This window comes from Hipposideros armiger, unplaced genomic scaffold (assembly GCF_001890085.2).
Source record: "Hipposideros armiger isolate ML-2016 unplaced genomic scaffold, ASM189008v1 scaffold_169, whole genome shotgun sequence".
NCBI classification, from domain to species: domain Eukaryota; kingdom Metazoa; phylum Chordata; class Mammalia; order Chiroptera; family Hipposideridae; genus Hipposideros; species Hipposideros armiger.
In genome coordinates, this window is record NW_017731519.1 from 956,336 (window position 1) to 978,599 (window position 22,264).

The 22,264-nt window shown below is 35.5% G+C and overlaps 1 protein-coding gene across 1 annotated transcript in view; it reads right to left on the bottom strand.

Moving 5' to 3' along the window:
- Positions 1 to 3,201: 3,201 nt before the first annotated feature.
- Positions 3,202 to 22,264, bottom strand: part of ELOVL4 (ELOVL fatty acid elongase 4) — a 30,328-nt gene continuing 11,265 nt past the window's right edge. The window contains exons 2-6 of the mRNA XM_019651916.1: positions 13,477 to 13,664; positions 12,216 to 12,296; positions 9,085 to 9,256; positions 8,017 to 8,144; positions 3,202 to 5,254 (exon numbers count right to left, since the gene is read on the bottom strand). Coding sequence (XP_019507461.1) covers positions 4,982 to 5,254; positions 8,017 to 8,144; positions 9,085 to 9,256; positions 12,216 to 12,296; positions 13,477 to 13,664 — 842 coding nt within the window. The 3' untranslated portion in view covers positions 3,202 to 4,981. The remainder of the gene's footprint in view (positions 5,255 to 8,016; positions 8,145 to 9,084; positions 9,257 to 12,215; positions 12,297 to 13,476; positions 13,665 to 22,264) is intronic.

A 22,264-nucleotide genomic window follows, 5' to 3' on the forward strand; every position in this document is an offset into this window, starting at 1 on the left:
CCTAACTATATAATATGCTTATTAAAATGTAAATGTTGTATTTCATTCCCAGGTTAATGAAATAGAACACAAGCAACATTCAAAGGTGAGGTGTGAATGTCACTGTTACCTGCTATGCAAGACTCATAATCTACCCACCCTCTCATTACTAAATAGCTAGGTAATCATTATTCTTGAAAGACTGGTTCTTAGGATAGCTTCCTGAGAGGGAGGAGAAACTCAGCTTAAATAGAATGCATCAGGAATGACAAAGAAGGAATTTCAACTGGATGTTTTCCTTTTTCCCCATGGCAAATTCAAAGAAAAATTTTAAAACTGAAAAAAGGAGCAACACAACTGGCTTCTCTAATATTGCAGAAGAGGGATTCAGGGATACCTGGAGACTGATGGAGTATATGGATTATGAATATGGACTGGAAAAATACACTTTAACTCATAGTCTTGTACTTAAATTAGAAAATACCCAATAATCTCAAGGCTCAATCTTTTTAGAAATGGCTATATTATTTAATCCTTCAAAGATTTTTTTGTTACAGAATGCTTTTTAATTTGGACATAGTCTCTGTGTAGATGTTCAATTACAATGTGACCTTCTGATAGCTCATTAGATTATCATAATTAGGTAGATACCAAGTGGTGTGTTTCAGCATACATTTATTCTCAAAGGAGATACTACTTTAAGGACACATTCCCTGGGAAAACCTCACCTATGAGAACGGGCAAAATAAAATTCTAGTTGAATTTCTATTTAAGACCAGATGGATCTCTAAGGAATAAAAGAATGAAGGAAAATTTGTTCACATGTGGACATGTAAACATGCCTTTATGTGGTAAAAAGACTTAAGACCTGGGTTTTTTGTTGTTGTAGTTTTAACAGATAAAAAAAAAAGTTTACTTTCTCAAAGGATATAGCAAAACCTAGACCTATATGTCTAAAAGAGCTCCAAGGGATAACTCAGGTGACTCCTCGCCTACCGAAAATTCCTATTGATCATCATCTAAAGTCAGTTTTGACCACCTTCTTCATAAAGTCACAATGCCCTTTTAGTGACATATTCTAGAATCTGTCTCCTTCTGGTGGTGATTCTATATATCGATTATAATTTTTAGTTTAGATCTCTAAAACTCCCTAAGGAACATAGAGTTATGTTTCACCCTCCTATTTTAAAAACTTGAAAAAATGTGGAAAGCTATGCCTTTGTATTCATAGCTCTGCCTTCCCTCTGTACTCCATATTAGGAAAACCAACTTCTAATACTTGCTTGATTTATAGTTTCGAAACAAGGAATCTGTTTCTATTACCCCTCCCTTTTCACAGCTATTCTTCTAGTTCAGATATCATCTTCCTAAAATACCTAAGATTTCACATGGATTCTAAAACATAGTATTACGGCTATGCTTTCCAAGGTTGTCAAAATTGCTTGCATGCTGAGTGGCAGGTGACCAATCTCATTATGCAGGTTTTGTGGTTACTGCTCAGATGCTGGGCTCCTGTGTACAGAGCCCAGCGTTGCAGTGCCTGTCAAGTCTGCAGCCTTATTTACCATCAGCAGGATCCAATGTCTAAGTCCCCAGGTCTGTACTGAGTGCCCACTGTACACTCCGTACATCTGTAGTCATCTTTTTCTCAATAAGGGCAGTGTTATGACTACGGCTGGCTGAAAGAAAGGTTATCATGAGGAAAGAGCTGTGAGTGTGACTAGCTCAGTCGCATTCTAATGATGGTGAAATTCAAAAGTTCAGCCCCAAAAGTCAATACATAATGCCTGAATTGTTAAATTATCAAATGGATAAGATAGAAAAAAATCACTTCTACCTATAGGTTCTCTTTCTTACTTATAGGGTAACTGAGGTGCCTATACGAAACAAAACTGTACATTAAAATATTCCTAATGATCTACAAAACACAGCTAGGCTCTATGTTCAAAAATTTGAATATAACAATCCATATGCAAATATTTTTGAATACCTAGAGTGTGTAGAAAGAGAGAAAAAGAGAATGCCTAAAGTAATAACACTAATACTGAGACTAGTCATCAGTCAGTGTCCCATCAATCAGCAAAAGAGAGGCAAGGGTAACAGAAAAGAAAAGAAAGAAGAGCTTCAGTCATCGATTCTATTGGACAATGCACTGTTACATACCGCAGATATTTCTGGTCATTTCAAATATTTAATGAAGTCCATGTTTTCTATGTTAAGAAAACTTTTCTTTACTTAGTGACAAAGTTTTATGAAAAAGTGGATGCAATCCGCTTTCACAGATTTTTAGGTCTGAGGCATACAACTTAGTGTGATGATAGGGAAATTATAAAAGCTACTAGAAAAGGCTATATTTATCACATCTTAAAATCATCTTTGATAGAGAACCTTTAGGTGTGATGAGGACTGAATGATTTAAACGTAAGAATACAAGCAGCTCCCCTACTTCGTTTTTAGAACAACAAAAGAAGCACAGCATTAAAAAGTGTTAAAGCGGGCCGGCCGAGTGGCGCGATGGTTGAGAACTGGCTTGGGACGCCAGAGGGTCCCGGTTCGGATCCCACATATGAGGGCCAGTGACACCGCCTTCCACAGTAAGATGCTGAACAACAGCTCAACCTGGAGCTGGGCTGCCGTGAGTACCCGGTGACGGCATAGGCTGCAGCCCGTGTGGCAGTGGGTTGCCATGGGCTACCGTTATGTAGCCAGCAGCCAGCGTGAGCGGCGAGCAGCCGCTGTGAGCGGCCGTCCAGAAGCCGGCGACTGATCTGCCTCGCCCGGAACAACGCAATGATGGTGCCAACTTGGGCCAGTGAAGCAACATCCTCCACAACTAGACTGAAGAACAAAACAACAGCAACTTCTCTGTTCCCCTTCCCTAATTCCCCAGCACTGTTCCCATCCCCCCAATTCCCCAATAAAAATCTTTAAAAAAAAAAAGTGGTAAAGCTTACATTTGAAATGACAAACGTAAGAGTAGAACAAAATGATATGTTTTGTATCTGGATTCAAAAGTTCTTCCAAAGGCAACTAATATTTGAAGTAAAAATATGCTACTATAAAAAAATAACATTTTACCAGGAATCGTAGGCAGCCATGTTCTAGTTTAATTTCTTTTCTATATTAGAAATTAGCAGATTTTAGAATATTAAAAACTAAACCAAATAAATAAGCATCTAGCAGATAATTTACATTATAATAAACTGATTAACAAAAATATCATTTTCCCACTGCAGTAGTATATTTATTGTGCTGAAATCAGGTAGCAAAGAATGAATATTCACAAAGATTTACAAATCTCTAGTCATTATACACTGAGCAGCAAAATACAAAGGTGTTGAATCCTTTTAGACCAAACTACATATGTGTTGCAAATTTTCTGTAGTCCTCATGACTGCATGCTTTTGTGGGGGAAAAGTGTGTAATTTTAATGCACAATAAATATTTTATAATTTACAAAATATTGTGAAATAGTTGGTCTGCACAAACAGTATACATCCTGCACATGCAGCTTTGACATGTTGAGATACTGAGAAATACTCATGCTTTTTTTTTTTTTTTTGGTCACATTTTCTCTTTTCATAACGATCCCTGTGCAACATTCCCTAACAATTTAACTTATGTAATAAGACACAGAACAATTCTCTTTCCTAGTGCACTTTCAGTTGTTCATGTATATTACATAAAATACTTCATTTGTAAATAGCAAATTAAAGTTTCTGGTTCTGACTACTCTCACTTTTATTCATTTTGTGTCTTAATAGTTAACACCTTGTAACAATCAAGCACTGAATTTAATGATCCTTAGCACCAAGGAGTCAAGAATATTGCACCAAAATGGGTTTACACTTCACATCTCATTAATAAATAAGATCTTGCAACTTGGTCATGAGGAAAATATTATTCCAAAATTAAACACATTGAAAGAGAAGGATAGTTTCACAGAAAAGTTTGGCGTATGCTATTTGTAAAAAAGCAAAAAGGTACTAGCGGATTCAGAAGGTAATATTAAAATGTACATTAGAGGACTCCTTGATTTTTTTAATTAAAATTTATTTAATTTTAAATGTTCTTTCCAACAGAAGAGGTAGGTATATTTCCACATATGAAAAATCGGTAACAGCCACAAATCAAAACAAGGAAAGTCTGATAAAAATCAACATATTGTCTCCTAAGAGCGATCACATTAATGTAACTATTTTATGATGTTACTAATAATGACAAGAGTTGTTTCATGTTCCAATCAGACAATAATCTTAATTTTCATAATATAGTTTCTGATAGTAATAGCAGTATTGAAAGGCTGCCTTTCATCAAAAAAAATTGTTTCCCACAGTGATTTGTGCCATAAGTCATGCTGACCTTTGGGTCGCCAGACAGGATTTTACTGTAATTCTTTCTTATTTTCACCAACACCATCATCATCAAGCCTCTAAAAGTCTACAGAGATCATCAGATTTTTTAAATTAAATTACAACCAAAAGGGTATATTCAGACTAGAGGTGGAGAGATTTGACCATTCCAGCCAGCAAATGAATTCAAATGTGCAAATTTCAAATTATCTGCATTTCCAGCTTTGGACCAGAAAATGTAAGGTAATGAATTTTAATCAGTAAGTAATTAGTAATTTAGCTAAAAAACTCATAAAGACCATGTTTCTGTGATCATCAGACTGAGGAATGACTGCATATAAAATACATGAAAAGTCTCATGCATTAGACAAACAGATGTGAACAGAGGGAGAGCCTCCAAAGTCACGTAATAATTGCTTTGGTCTAGACAACAAAGCTAATTAAAAAAAAAAAGTTTAAAATAAAAACTTCATAAATAAAACATTCGGGTACTGTATTTAACACTTTACTCAATCTAAAGGTTACTAATACATAGGAGCACATTTGCTTTTTTCTCCCCACTCCCAAACCCTCATCTGCTCGTTTTCCCTGAAATTTTATATGAAATGGGAGCTTCCTTACTGTCAACAACAGTTAAGGCCCAGTTCAATTTACTCTCCTTTTGCTTTTCCATTTTTCTGCTTTTTTCCATTTTCTAGCACTGATTTTTCTGATTTGTTCACACCATTGGCTGAAATACCATTCACAGCTGTTTTTCCAGTTTCTGATTTCTTAGGCTCGTTGTATGTCCGAATATAGAAGTTAAGAAAGAGAACTATGAAGCTGATGGCATAGGCAATGAGAGCCCAGTGCATCCATTTTGGGAAGGGGCAATCGGTGTAAAGAGACAGCGCTGTGTGTCCAATGGTCACGAAGAACTGAACCTGAAAAGCAGACAAACAGAAATGCAGGATATGTTTATTGTGAATAGCAGACCACTTTGAACATCATCAGAATCTTCTATCTAGGGCTGGCCGAGTAGCGTGTTGGTTAAGAGCTGGCTTGGGATGCCAGCTCTGAGTAGCAGGACCCCAGTTCGTATCCCATTTATGAGGGCCAGTGACGCTGCACCCTTTACAGCTAAGATGCTGAACAACAGCTCGACCTGGAGCTGGGCTGCCTTGAGTCAATGGCGATGGCGTAGGCTGCAGCTCCTGCTGCAGTGGGCTGCCATAAGCTACTATGTGTGGCTGGCAGCAGTGTGAGCTGCCAAGAGCTGCCGTGAATGACTGTCCAGAGGCCAATGACCGATCTGCCTCACCCGGGAAGAGTGCAATGATAATACCAACATGGGCCAGTGAAGCAACATCCTCTACAACTAGACTGAAGAACAAAAGGACAGCAACTTGTCTGTTCCCCTTCCCCCGATTCCTCAGCACTGTTCCCCTCCCCCAATTCCCCAATAAAATCTTAAAAAAGAATCTTCTGTCTAGCTAAGATAGGCCCGAATTTTGCCACATTATCCAAAGTTTAATCGTTCTCTGGTTCCCATGCCTGGCTCCTTCTTATTTCAGGTTGCTGCTCAAACACCATCTCCTCAGCAATGGCTTCCTCATGGCTAGAACGAAAGTACTTCCACCCAATGGGTCCTCTCAATCCCATTAACCAAAGAGCTTTTGTTTTGTGTGGGGTTTTTTTTCTTTGTAAGAATTATAGCTATCTGAAATTGTCTTTTGCATTTGGTGAGTTCTGGATCCTCCATCTCTCCACTAGAACGTAAGTCCAAAGGGCAGGACCCTGTGTTGTTCTGATGATTCTGGAGTCCTTGGCACAATGTCTGAACTCAGTGGATATTTGTTGGATAACATTAAATAATATCATCTAACAAGAGGGAATATCAGTGGCCTAAGGGAGTAAAGTAATAGTACTGTAGGCTCTTCAACTTTTGTTTTCCTCCCACATTTTAGACTGATTACTTTCCACAAAAATGTTAGTAAGCTGGAATACATACTTTTAAAAATAAACTTATCAAAATGGTTCATTATTTGTTTCTTACAGAATAGTAGACAGGTAATGTACATGTAAAGTAACACTATCCTTTAAAAATTAAGATTTGGGGTAGAATTTACTAGAAATTTGAGAATAAGTACAAAAAGAGAAAATCATTTTTAACTTCAAGAGTTTTTAAAGGAGATAAGCCAAAATTAAGAGGCCTTTAATTAATATGAGACAAATAAGTTTAAATTCTAATATATCAATAAATGAATGATTCTCAAAATAAAAATTATGAATTGCATGGTGTTAACAAGGGTTAAAACTTTTTACAAGATTAACTTACATGATAAACTTGTGAGGACTTCTGGCTTGGCAAATAGACTACCCTTCATAAAATTAACAGTCTGTTTGGAAATGGGCAATTATGGTTTCTCTTTAGGATAGCATTATAAGTATTAATCATTATATTATTATTAAAATAATGTATTCCATGTAAACCCCAAATTTATATCCAACTAAACAACTTAAAATTTTCCATGGCAAAATCCATATTATAAGAACTTTTGGGTTCACAATGGTTCTTAGAACCTGCAACACCAAAAACGTGTGTGTATTTAGGTGTGATTGCATATGGCAGCTCTCAAGGGAGTCAGATGCAGGACTCAACAAAAAATATATAAATAATTCACGTGATTTTTGTCATCTCTTCATTTTCTCTGGACCATTTGTTAACTACTAAAAAAAAATGATTTACACAAACTGTACAAACAGCTTACACAAAAACTGGAGGAAGCTTCTTGTAACATTTTAGTTACAAATAAATTCTTCACACCCAGCATTCCCCAAAAGTTGTGTTTCCTGTTTAGTTAGCCAGCTGTTTAGCAACTTAAAACAGAGATGAATAATATTTCCAAACATGATTCCACTGATAAAATTGTGTACACACTATGATTAAAGCGAATCATAATAAATTCCAAGGCTTGAAGAATAGCTACCAGGTTGGTTTTGGATTTCCAGTTTGATTACTCACCCAGTGCCTAGCTCTGAATGTTACACTGATGCACCCAGACCCTACATGAAGTGCTACTAGAGGTATGTGCTGAAAATCGTCTGCTCTAAAGACTAGCAATTGAAAATAACGAGCTCTGCTCTCTGTGTTAGAGAATTAAGAGGAGCTCTCTGTCCTTGTTCCTTGCCTTTATCCCACCCCTTCCTTGGCTCTACGTCTTTTCTTCAACTTTTAAATTCTAAATGTACAGAATCTATTAACAAGGATTGAAAAATAGAACAGCAAACAGAAAATTTAAGCAAGGGCAGGATGAAGAGTAGTAATGATAACATTTTAAGTTAACAAAAAGAAATCTCCTAAGAAAGAAGTTATATTATTTTTCTAGTTATATATATGATTCTATCTACTTTGTGGTGTGCTTAGATCTTTACTCATCCACTTCACAGATATTTTTAAAGAATATTTCTCTTAGACAAGAGCTGTGTCTAGTCTCTTAAGCATGTTTAAAAAGCAAGTGGCCATGACAACTAGGACTATGAGCAGGTAGCTCAGAGCCAAGTAGCCTCGCCTCCCAGAGATGGAGCACAGGAAGAGTTGACTTTGTAACAGAAAATTGTCCAAAGTGACTCAGAACCTCACAATTAATAAACTCAAACATTTTCAGCGTTGCACCATAAGAAATTTTAGAAGCATTTAACTCACTAGCTGCAACATGGTCAGGTACCGTTTCCACCAAAGATACTTCTGAATCCATGGACCAAGCGCAGTCAACCCGTAGTAGGAGTACATAATCACATGGATGAAAGAATTCATCTGGGCTCCAAAAAATGCTTTAGGAAAACAGAATTACAAGATACAGAAAACTTTATTAGGCAATAAACCATGTGGACATGAAATAAATGAATCCACATTATTTTCTAACAATCTTGAGTACAGAATAGGAACATAAGTTATAAAATAGTACTGATGGAAAAGCCTTCTCTTCAGATCATGCTAGGGATGTTTAAAACTAAGACTCAGTCTCTTAACATATAAAAAAAAGGGGGGCGTGTTCTTCAAATGCAAGGACTTTCAAAGTCGCAAGTTTTTAAGTGAGGTACTCCAGTGGCTTAAGTAAGCCCTAATATAGAACTATTGCTTTTCATTCTATTATTCTTGGGGGGAAATCTCATGGTACACATAATTTGTTTAAGTAGATTTGTAAATGTTTCATTGCCTTTAGATGTGCCAATATACATATCTACAACAAAACAGTACTTATTAATTAGGCTTCTAAATAATTTTAAATGGAAAGTAGCAAGGTGAACTTAAAAGACTGAGTCTAAACTGTGAATTCAGATTCTTTAACATCAACAAGGCTATATACAATTTCCTTTGAGTAAGAACCAACAGGCTGACATAAGGCCTATTTTAGAGCAGGAGTGGGCTCTGGGCTTGGGCTAGAGATGGGACCTTCAGCCTGAGAAGTCGTATCTTGGTATCCTTTGGATCAGAACTACTAGAACTGCTCCCCATCAAAATATTATTCTCTGCATTTAGTATTAGTTTATGCTCATCTTTGGGGAAAACCTTTAGCTGTTAAAGTAGTCACAGATAAAAAGCTAAAGCTTTACTTTCTTCAAATGTCATTAAAATGAAATTAACACAGAAATAATTAACCAGGAAAGCAAGTTAAATTATAAACCAAGTCAAATTCCCAGGTTCTCATTACTTTCCACCCAACACAGTTACATAATTTAAACATGGAGGTGTGTTCCTGAAAATGCTCACCTTGTCCCCCTGCAACCCACTTAATTCCAATCCACCACAGCGTAAACATTGTGCAGTGATGGTACACGTGAAGGAAAGAGACTTGGTTGTTTTTCTTCCTCAGGATAAAAAACACTGTGTCCAAATACTCAATCCCTTTAGATATAAAGTACCACCACAGAGCACCAGCTATCTGTAAAAAGAAAGGAAAAGCATGCCATAAACACCAGAATGACACTGTCATATGGTTTTTGACTCACTGTAAATAAGCCCTTAAATAATTTTCATTGCACAAAATGTATGAGGCATGGAATCGTTTTTGCCTAAGCAGGTGTGAAACCTAGGCATCAACCTAATGGGGAAAAATGGGAAAGAAAAGAGTCTAAATCTGCATCTACTCTGTCCCAACAATTTAGAGAAAATTTTAGTCTGTTACATAGTCGGATTCCCAGGCGGCCAAACTGCCGATACAGAGCTATAATCACGTTCACAATGCTGTTTTCCAATTTGGTAGAAAAACTGAGATACTTACTTTGTTAAAGTATTTTAGCAGTTCATGCTTAGCTTATATTACACCTCAGATATTCCTGCAACTATGTTTATGTGTAGCAACTGGTCTCTGTTAGTGTCTCTGTCACTTTATTATGTGCAATGAAGTAAGTACCTAATCACAGTAATTTACATTAGGCAGTAAAATCTTTAAAATGATAAACTGAAACAAATGAAAACAACAAATATTTCCTAGGTCATAAATATAATCCTGCTTACATGAATAAGTCTTTTCTTTTCCTGGGCTCTAATTAAGACACCAGATGGTACAGAAAGATTACTTACTATATACATGCTGAGATTAAGGATCCAAGGATCCAGTGAGAGGTGACCTCTGTATACATGTTTTAAAACATTTTACAAGAATCCAACTGTAATGTAAGCTAAACTGAACTTTTTTAAGTCAAGTATTTTTTATCACATATGTCCTATGTACAAATAACAAAGAAGGCAGTACACAACCGAATAAACCTTTGTTTGTCAGGGGTTAGAGATTCATTCATACACAGGTTTAGATGTTTTAGAGTTGATAGATCCCTTCCTCGTTTTATACTTGTATATGTTGGATAGCATGGGTTTTTGTTTGTTTTAGTTTTTGCTTTAAAAAAACAAAATTATATTAAGTATGGGCAAGGAGGAAAGAGAAAAGCCACAGAAAATAAAGTCTTGTATTTACAGATTGAGAATTATTTACTGAATTTGCTTGGGTAATAATATTGTTGGTAATGATAAAATAAGTTGAAAATAGGCTTGAAATAGTTAACTATTCACAGCAACACTATATTTAACATTTACGATTACGTTAGTACTTTAAAATAAAGTAACTATAAGCATTCTGGCATAGTAAGCTTTACCTATAAGGTAAGAGATAATGTCTTATGTTTTTCCCCATCTGGGCCTCTAAATTAGTCACAATTCATGAATAATAATAAATAATTTCTATCTTTTGTTTGTAAACTGTATTAGATATCTCTAAATAGCCACATCAAAGTGAAAAGTGATACTTCCTGTTATACAATAATGAATACAAAAATGAATCCTGAGTGAAATATTTATTCTACTACATCTAATTTAAGAGAGAAGAGAAAGGAGAAAAATTTCAAATGCAATTTGTTGTGAATCTCTGCTTCTTTCTTCTAGATTACAGTTCTCACAATAGCTAATTTTTTAAAGAACTGACTGTTTATGTATGCCAGGAGGGTAGGTTCTCAATTACCAGAACGATGTTTTTAAGTCTTTATCCTAAAAACATGAGTATGTTGTTTCATCCAAGGGATTTTTCTAAGTGCAATCCCCTGAAAGAAAGCAAGTTAAACACTTTTTCCTTTTCCTCTCCCAAACCATGCACGATCACAGAAGTTAGCTCTCCACTGAGGAGGTTCTCGGACAATAGGATTATCAGAAGAAAATTTCTCCTAGCCAGCAAACCTAAAGAAAGTAGTCCCCTCATTCTCTCTCCGTCATATCACACAATTTATTTTCTTGCTAACCATTTGTTTTCATGACCACTGTCTGCCTGTCCCACGCGTCACTGGACTGTCAGCTCCATAAAGGCAGGGATCTCCTTTGTCTTTTCACCTGTGTCCCCAGTGCCCCTCACGCTACCCGCATACGACTGGTGTGCAATACATATACGTAGAATGAATAAAACCAATATGACAACTAAAAGAGTGATTTTTCATCAGTACAGAAGCCTCATAGGGAAGTGAAGACATGGATATACAACGGTAAGTACATTAGGGCAGTTTGGTCTTGGGTCTTGATGAATATTGGTATTTATATTGTCCAACTTCAAAGCCAAAAGACTATTTTATTCAAGGGAAGCTAATACATATTATATTATTATTATATATATAGTACATGTAACATAAAACATATATAACATGTGTTTCTTATATATATTTTATATGTATATAATTTTTAATATGAACCACAGTACACAAGAGGAGTTCAATACATACTTAATGAAACAAGGTAATTTATTATTTCTTCCACTTGTGTAAAATGGTAATTTTACTAATATAGGTGACTGGAAGGTAAAATATGATAACATTATGTTACTAGTGGTTTCTTTTTCTGCAAATATAATAAAAACTGAGTCTACACCTATACAAATTGTGCTATACTTTGTGAAACATTATATAATTTATAAAACATGCTTCCCTCAAACTTTCTTAATAAATGAATTAGATAAAGAAACTCTCTTTATGAATATCTATTCTTGATCCAAAACAACAAAAATCTAAAATATCATATTTACACTAAACATGAAACTTTTTTTACAAAGTACTGCATTTTAATGAGTTGTCGGAAAAGTCATGATGCATTTTTACAACAAAAAACAGAAAAAAATACGTCATGACTTTTCTAACAACCCAATATTAATCTAACACATATTCACTTTCACACCACCACAGGGAAGACGGATTTCATGCATGAAAACAGATTTTCATTTATGTGTTTTTAAAAAAAACAACACAGCTTTACTGACTCAAAACAATCCAGTGCACTCTTACCGCTATATTAAAGTACATTTTTCACAGACTGGGGACCATAAAATTAAACCCACTTTGACTAATTAAAAGTATTTTTAATGTACTTACCCTGACTTCGTTAACATTATTAGAATAATCCACACTCTGGCAAACATAGCTATATCCTGCCTTATATGATCCCAAGAATAACTGGGGAAAAAAAGGGAATAATATTTGCAGTAAAATAGATACAGCATTTAAAAACACTAAATATAATATGCAATCTTTCAGATTATTTGAAAAAGCAATATTATCTTTAAAAATTTCAAATGCATTAAACATTCAATGTGTTGGAATATCTAAAATTTACTGTGTCAACTTATTTGAAAATTGAAATCTCAATTAAAAATCACATGTAACTTTTGGACTGAGACATCAGCTCTATCTACTTCATAATATTAAGAGAAAAATTCTCTTGAAACTATGACTCAGGTATAGGAGTTGCATTGATTTCTATTCTTGATCCAGAGTAGTTTGCATTTAACAAATTAGGTAAAAGTAGCCAAATAAATAAAAGTTTTTCATTTGTTTGTTTGTTTGTTTTTACCAAGTTAAGAATCTGTAGGTTAAGATGTCAACTAAAGAACAGATCTGTTTTTAAAGGAGAGTACTATTTATTTTCCTAGCATTGTCAGTCCAGTTCTCTGGGTTCATATAGAATGTGAATGAAGAGTCTTTTGGAAAACAAATTCCTTTTATTTTTAACTTAAAAAATGGGTGTGTCAATCTAGCCTTAGGATTTCCTTACAAAATGTCACACAGAATTTGCTGGTGCCCAGAAAAGTATATGATGACTAGTAGCAACGGTTGTGTAACAGTTAACTCATTTTATTTCCAACCCCAAATACAATGACATTATGTAACAGGATTTAACTTGAAGTTGGTATTTTACATCTGCATAATTTGATCATTTACAAACCTGAAACTGCTGAATAAGAATTATAAGTAAATAGGTGCAACTATTTACTGAGTGCTTAATATGTGCTAAACACTATACAAAAATGATCTCACCTTTATCTCTGATGCCCTAACAAGGTAGGTATTATCCCATTTTATGGGGGAAATGAGTCTCAGAAGAGTCAACTTCCAGCGTCAACACAGCCAATAAGGCTTATTTTAGAATCCAGTCTGTCTGCTCCAAATTCCATTTTAAACAACTGTCCTCTACTTTATGTATGTTTCATACTTTTGTTATCCAAAAATGAAAAATGTCAATAATATAAAATTTACTTTTAGAGTAGCTAACAGTTATCTTAGGGTACACTATTACAATGCTGGTTTTCCACATTCTCATTTTTTAAATTTCTAATAACCCTGGGGAATTACTTACCTCTCTGAAGATAAAAAGGTTAAGCAAAACCATCCCAAAATTATAGATAATGAGCACTAAGCGCATCTGAAAAGCTTCTCGGGCCTGCATCCATTTTGGACCCAGCCATACGAACAGGAGATAAAGCGTACTTATACAAAGTGTAGGCCATGGAGACTGCATCAGAGGCCAATTTTCCACACGTTTATCTACAGAGACAATAAAATAACAAAAAATTTTGTTAAACAATACATGTTTTATAAAATGAACTTATTAAGAATTGTAACATTTCAACTTAGTTTCCCTAGTTTGACCAAGTACAGATCACTGCCCTTTGAGTCCCAACAAAAACACATGGCACAAAAACCAAAGCAGCAAGACCAATTCTCTTGAGTAGTTTTTGAAAATGAAGTTTCGTTACATATGGCATACATTATGTTTTACAGAGAACCTAGAGAGTAAAGATAAGAAATATGGCTCACTGAAAATATAGAACAAGCTTGGGATGAAACTTAATGGAAGATTCTATAGACAGAAAATTGATATTTTAAGGAGAAATTTGTCTTCTATACTAAACATGTGAAATATTTCAGTGCAGTTTGGAAGCTGCTCCCTCTTAAGCCTAAAGCAGGGATGAATTAATAAACTGAAGAGGTGTGGGGCAATGGAAGCCATTTTCTGGGATATTTCTGGATACTGAAGACAAGAGTACAGTTATATTTAGGGGATTAAGTGAGAGATCATTACAGTTCTGTGATTTATTTAAATGGTAATCACCACGTTCAAGACATTTTTCTAAATATTTCCTTGAGAACATGAGTCTATTTTTTTCACCCAAGAATATAACCAATTTATATGCTTTTTCTCTAAGGTATATATCCATTACCTTACATATATGTAAATATATATATAATGTAATACATTATTTCATTTAAAATGAATCAACTGTCTTTAATATTCAAATATGCAACTATGAATTAATTTTGTAATAGAGTTTGTCACAAGTAAAACATTTCTAAGAGAAGCATGAGAATGAAATATGAGAATAACAAAAATTTTCTAATACATTATAAAAAGGTATTGAAATTAAATTTTATATCTCTAAAAGCTAATCAGCATTTAAATGGTTGTGAATCTAATGTTTAGTTTATTCTTGGTACTACAAAACATTTCTGTGTTCTATTTTGAGGAATATTATATATTTTTAAAATAGTAAAAAACAATTTTTTACCTTTCAGCCAGTTCCTAAACCTAGCCTAAATAAATTTCACTTAATTACTCATTACAATGTCCCCCTATTTAAACTGAGTTTTACTAAAACTATATATGCAAAATAGCTTTGGATTAGATAATTATGTCTCAGAATGCTTTCCTAAAAAATAAACCAATCTGTTTCTGTATATTGTCAACAGAAAATAGAATCTAAGACATGAAGCACAAGTAGAACAATATTTATTCACATAATCTCCAAAGTCAGGAAGTGACGTAATAACTATGGTTTCTATGAAATCATAGTTAGAAAGTTAGAGTTAGAAAGGTGGGAGAGTGACTTAAAAGAAAAACACATGAGAACAAGAAAAACAGAAAAACTGTCTTTATTTCATAGTTTACAGAGGAGGCCTATTATCTATCTATTCATGGAAATTAAGGTTCTATCACTTAAATCAAAATATATTCCAGAGTTAAACTCAAATACTTAAAAGACAGGAGAGAGAGTAAGCCTCTCACAAGGGGGGGCGTGGCTGACTTTTGTTGAAGGCATTGGGTCCCTATGATCCTGATTGTTCACTTTAATGTTGTCATATTATCCTTCGATGCCCCTATCTTTGTATGCCAAAAGCCCCCTTAAAACATGGGTCATTTATCTACTTAGATCTTTATTTTTCTTTATTATAGAAAAAAACAGATGATACATAACCCCCTAAACCTTAAAGCCCTGCTCTACTTTCGGTCACTAAAGAAGGAGTTGCCTGGCATGCAATTCCTATCCACCAATCAATGGACAGGTACTGTTTTTTCCATGCGACTGATACAAAAGGCCAAAGCACTCTTTTAAGGGATCATCTATGTAACAAAAAAAGGAAGATAAATTCATCTGTAAGGAGAGTCTAATTTCTAGTATCATGTAGTTATTATTTGTCACTCTTACTACACACAGAATTCCTACTGACTTCAAAGAAAGTTCTCAGCAGCAAGTAGAACAAAATTGGAGAAACAGGTCCAAAAATTTGCCTGAAATCAAGAATAAAAAATGCATTCTTTTTGATGTATAATGTGGGTAACCTGTGCCATTCTCTCATCCAACAGAGAAACTGAAAGAGAGAACTAACGAAGAGAGAGAAAGAGGCATGAGTAACAAGCTGAAGATCTGACAATACGAAACACTAACAGAGGCCAATAGGAGAATTTTAAAAAGTGGAGGGGAGTAGATAAGAAACAACAGAGCTATCAGAGAAATCATGCAAGACCATCAGTAAACAGATGGGCTGCATTTTAATGCCAGCTCTGCTACTGTGCATAGGGCACAGGCTGTCTTCATCCCCTACAAAACCTGGTAGACAGAAGGTGAATTATGTTAGTGCTTCTCCAACTCTAAGGAGAAGAATCACTGGTGGGGCATAGTTAAAATGCAGATTCTGACTCAGGAGGTCTAGGGTGCAGCCCTTTTTTAAGAAGATTCTGCATTTTCTAGAAAGCTCTAACTGATGCTGCGCCAGTATTCCATGGATCACCTTTTCAGCAGCAAGTAACTAGGTGATCCCTAAGGTGTTTTTTTTCACTTCTGAAAATTGTTACTTTTAAAAATAATAATTAGGAAGAAGAATGGAATTGAAAGCGAGGGAAACTGGATAAAAAAAGTAGGCAATTTTCACTGATCAGGGCACCCATTTTGTGTTGCCAGGGCACCTGCATATGTTTCTATTCCATTACAACTCTCATTACACTGTCCTGTGACCACGCTTTAAAATGTAATCTCCTGGAAGGCAGGGGCTGGGTCTTTCATTCTTGTACTGCAAGGCCTATCAAGGTGCCTAAACATTCATTTGATACATAGATGAGGAGGGGATAACTTCTTTTCATATTGGTCCTTTATTCTCTATCCTTTCAGTGAAATCCAACAGTGCATTTACTGATAGTCGAGGTTTCTTCAGTGCAGAGCAACCCTTTCCTACAGCTTCTTCCCAGACCTAGGTTGGCATACAACTTTAACCTAAGTCAATGACACGTATTTAGTGAATACATGTAGGCTCTCTGAGGCTCAGTGTCTTAAATGCACTGCTTTCTCCAGGGACAAAAAGTCAATGCCCTCATTTTTTGCACAGCAATGCAAGTCTTGCATTCATTCAGCAATCACTTCACAAAGTCCTGTTTTCAGCCTATAAAAGGCCACGCTTCACACCACATCTTTCTCAAATTAGCCCTTCCAGTTTACAAGGGTCAGAGAGCTCTCAAAAATTCCACCTTCAATGATTATGAAAATTGGAGTAATTGTCAGAGACCAGAACCACAGCATAACAACTCCCATCCTACAAAAATATTTCTATGACATTCCTCCAAGTCTTTGCAGTTACTTGTGTCTTTCTGAATTGCTGTATCATATTTTTAGTACTTCTGACAAGGTTCAAATATCCTACACTTCTTTTATATGTTCTCTTTTCCTTAAAAAGGACTGAGTGCATCACAATAGTGTCATACAATGATATGAAAATTCACCATTAGTAAACAGGACCCTCACCCAAGTCTTCAATAAAAAAAAAAATGAGGGATTAGAACAGTAAATGGAAATCATGAGTACTGAAGCTTAACATAATTTATAAAACCTTAAAATAATGAATACCCATCTTTTCATTAATGCACATGTTTAAATAACTTTATATGTTGCCTTTCTTCTAAGAAAGATGTGTGCATTTGCTTGCCTTTTTTTTACCCAGTTTTATTGAGAAATAACTGACATATTTCACTGTATACATTTAAGGTTTATAGCATGATGGTTTGATGTATATACACTGTGCAATCATTAGCACAATAAGTGCAGCTAATGTCTATCTTCTCGTATAGATACATAAAAAAGAAAAAAACTTTCTCCTTGTGATGAGAACTCTTAGGATTTACTCTCTTAACTTTCCTATATATCATAAAGCAGTGTTAGCTAGAGTCATCATGCTATACACTACACCATTAGTATTTATTTATCCTATAACTAGAAGTTTGTACCTTTAACCACCTTCCTCTAATTCCCCATTTCTTCCCCCCTCCCCTTCTGATAGTCACTAGTCTGATCTCTTTTTCTTTGGTTGTTTTTATTTTTAATATTATATTTTTAAGGTAAATTAAATGCCCTATTCATTTCAGTTACACTGACTCTAAATGCAGATTATGCATATTAGAGTAAAAGAAAATGTATTTCAAGTATGTTGTCAACATTGTAATCTTACACAGTTATAGGTGGGATTCCATACCATGAATCTATTAAGGAAAAAAAGAGAGAAAGAGAAAACATTCTATTAGAACCCTATCCTTCCTTCCACCACTAGAGTCAAATTCTGTCATGAGGGAATACCAAGATTCAAATGGGTTTTATATAACATTCTTGGACATTCTCTGTTTGAAAAGCTTTTTTGGAGGGGATCAATATGGAACAAATATAAATTGATTCTAGATTTGTCAAATTATCTTATTTTTATATATTATTAATATGTTTATGCCTTCATGTGTTAGTGATTTTGCTCCTATTTTGAGCCTATTTAATTAAGTCTTTCATGTTGCATGTAAACCTTTATCCAAACTAGAGTTGTAGAATTTTAGATTTAGAAATGATCCCTTTATCTTAAAATGAGATTCATAAAGGTCAAGAGGCTTGCCCCGGAAGTTGGAGCAACTGCCTCATGTATCCTAGCAACTATTCCAATACCACTCAGTCACCATGTCTATTAATTCTAAGGGAGAAAAATGTCCCAATTTCTTCCTAAATTGTAGGTACAAATGATGTTTTAAAATAGAATTGTGACTATCAATCATGTTCCTTCAAAGGAAAGAAAATAAGAGAGACCGACAGAAGAGAGGCCTTAGCAGAAAAAAGGACAAGAGATACTCAAACAAACCAAGTTTCACACTTCCTTAGGCGCTGCATCTGGCAGACCTGTTCTAGGATCATAAATGCTTTGGAAGCCATGACACAAGGAGTTGTGGGAAAGGACTGATAAGGACTAAGTCTATCCTGGAAAAAAGAAAGAGGCCTCATCCAATACTAAAAGACCAAAAGAGGGATCCAATTTATTCTCTATTTCCAGAGCATATTATTAGAACCAATGAAAAGAAGCTTTGGAGAGGTAAATCACACCTAAATTCAGAAAATTTCTAACCACTGGGTCTTTTTTTCTATAAGCAGAAAGAGCTGTCTTTTTGATAATGAATTCCCTATCCTAGTTTTAAATTAAATTTAACCAAATCTAAAGCTAAATATTAAAGCAAATCAAGTTCAGGAGCAAGAGACTTTATAACAAGAATTACCAAGACACATTACCTTAACCCTTCTAGGCCCTTAAGGGTTAACTCTTTCTCGAGAAATAGTTTCCATTTAGAACACTTGACTGTTTCATAAAACTCATGCCAGGTAGGACTTATGTATTTACAAACATTAGTTTGATCAGCAAGCACACAATTTTATCTGTATTAAAAGGCCATGTATTATTTACACAACTATATGTGTTTGTCAAAACTCACAAACTATTCATTCACTAAAAAGTGTTAATTTTATTATGTATAAATTATATCTTTATAAAAAATGGGAAAAAAATCGTCCACCTAAAGTGGGGCTTGTCTTGAACACCCTCCACCAATGATTTTTATTCTTAACCTGATTTGTATCTTAAAATCACATAGCGGGGTAGATAGACAGAACAGTCAAACTCTCCACCTGTTCTGATCTAAGTGATTTGGGGCAGGTTATTTGGTCTCTAACCTCTCAAAACTCATTACTTACTAGAGGAGAAGACAGAAATGAAAAAATCATTTGCTTTGCAGGAGAAGGAGTGCAAAATCAGAGGCCACTCTTAAGAACAATGTTAGAACAGGAGAGAGGAGACAAAGCGGAAGTTAAGAGCAGACATTGGAACTGTTTCTTGAAAAATAAAAGAGGAATTTGCGAAGCAGGCAGGGAAGGAGGAAGGTCTTCTTGCAAAGAGAGCCACATGTATAAATAGTCCAAAAGCAAAAAATAAAACACTTATTTTAGAAACTAAGCAGGCCTAAAGAAGAGGAGATATACAAGGAAAGATGGCAGGACATTCCTGGAGATTTATAAGTCAGATCAGAACTGGGAGAGTCTTAAAAACTATGCTGAAGAGGCTGGACTTTATCCTGTAGGTAATGGGGAGATACTTAATTGGTTAAAAATAGGGGATCCCATTTGGCTTTTAAAAGATGATGTTGGAGGCAGTGGAAGATGTACTGAAGGGGATAAGAGGCAGGGAAACCAGTTGGATCAGTGGTTCTCAACCAGCTGTCTGTTGCTAGGCTGCCCACATAAGAATCATCTGCTTGTTAAAAAATAGATTCCTAGGCCCCACCCCAGATCTACTGAATCAAAATCTCTGTTGGCGGGGCCCAACGCTATGATTTCGAAGTGCCCCTGGTGATTCTGATGGGCAGCCAGGCTTGGAGACAATTAGGCTGCAAGAAATTATAGAAACCTGGATTTAGGGGGCTACACTGGTGACAGAAAACATTGGCAGATGTGAAAGTTACAAGAGTATATCTACAGACTTGGATATAAGGGGTGAGAGTGAAAGACAATGCCAGGAGTACTTCCGGATTTCTGGCTTGGTTGGTTGCACAGGTGGCAAAGTCATGATACGGGACAGAGCATAAAGGAAGAGGAACAGATCTGGAAGGAGAAGACCAGGTGGATTTTTAAACATCTTGTGTTTGAAGTACTTGTGGGGCACCTAGGTGGAGGGATCCAGTAGGCTCAGGTGCAGAGGGCTGCCAGGGCTGCAGACACACAGGGGAATCACTGGCAATGAAAATCACGTCAGAGTTGGAGGTCATAAGGGGAAGAGCACATAGAATGACAGAATAAAATGAGCAAGGATTGAACCCTGGGGAACACTTAAAGGAGGAACAGGAGAAACGGCAGCAAAGTAGCCAGAGAGGAAGTAAGAGAAAATGAAGTCACGAAGACCAAATGAGTAAGGTGTTTCCAAAATGATGGGGTAGGCAACACACTCTATAGATGGAGAGCAACCGTTCTTTTCTTTTTAATGAGGAAATAATATCTCCTAGGGTTGATGTGTGATGATTAAATGTGAAAGTTCCTAGCACACATGGATGCTACAGTCATTCCTTTTGCTGCACCCTAGTCCCTCTGTAGTCTAAATCTTCACACGAATGTGTCTTATGTCAGGAATAATCTAAGCCCCTCCCATTGAAAGTCAAGCCCTTTGATGTCTTCTAGGCCTTTTCTTCCTGATCTAGAGACATTCTCTAGGTTCTGAATATGGACTCTCATATCAGACTACCAGCATTAGAATCCTGGCTCCCTCATTTACCATCTGAATAAACCTGAGCAAGTTATTTAGTATCTCTGACCTTATGGATGATAACAGGGGGTTGTTGGGAGGAATAAGATGCTATATGTACAGTGTCTGACAGAACAAGAGCTCAATAAATGTTGGCATTGTCAATTATTATTGATAATTATCCAACCACTAAATCTCCTCTCTTCCAAGAGTTAAACCAAATTAAAGAAAAACTATCAATAATTAATCTTAGGGGAAGAGTTTAAACTGAGAAGACAGAGCATTTTATAACTTACCTACTGAGAACACAAACACGTTTTATAATATATTCAGGAGAGCAAATACACAAGTCTAACTGAATTTTGAATTATATATAGAGGCTTCAAAAAAACTTTTTTAATGAAAATGTAAATCAGATCTTAATAAATAATAAAATACTTGTAATCCATCTAATAGTTTTAAAGTAGTGCAAGTCCTTTAGAAACCTCTACTTATATACAAACAACTATGATTCTTACAACAGATTACCACCATGTACATTAAAGTAAGTTCCTTAAAAGTCTCTAACAGATCTCTTTTTTTTTAAAGTCTGGTATCTTTTAAAGCTTTTTAGAATTCAGGATGTCCACCAGTCATCATGATGAACCTTCTTTCCCAATTGGTCTAAACTGGTCATCATCTCCCCTCCAAAAAAATTAATAAAATTTTAAGTTTTAGAACATCCAAATTCCTAGAATTAACAAGAAAGAGCATAAGATCACAGTAAGAAATAATTCTAGTTGGGTGAGGACTTGGGAAGTCACACGGAGCATAGGGAATGTGGCACAGGGGCAAGGAACCGGACCCGATGGAAGAACAACTGGATTCCAGCTCTATCGATCATTTTCTAGCCCAATGACTGTGAACCTGAAATTCTCTGAGCCACAATTTCCTTCTAGATAAATGGGGGCGGTGATAATAAGATTACCCAAATCACAAGAGTTGTTCTGAGGCTCAAATTGAAAACCCTCTGAAGGAAGCCCCTCCAACATTAACTCTTCTTGTACTTAAAAGTACTAAATATGAGAAGAATGAATTCGTAACATTTGGGACAATATGGATGGACTTAGAGACTATTATGTTAAGTAAAATAAGTCAGTTGGAGAGAGACAAATACCATATGATTTCACTTATATGTGGAATCTAAAAAACTGAATGGGCGAGGAAAGTGAACAGAGGTGGTCTCAGAGATGTGGGGGTGCAGCTGATGGCTGTTGGTTGGGGGGGTGGGGATGAGGGAGAGAGGAAGG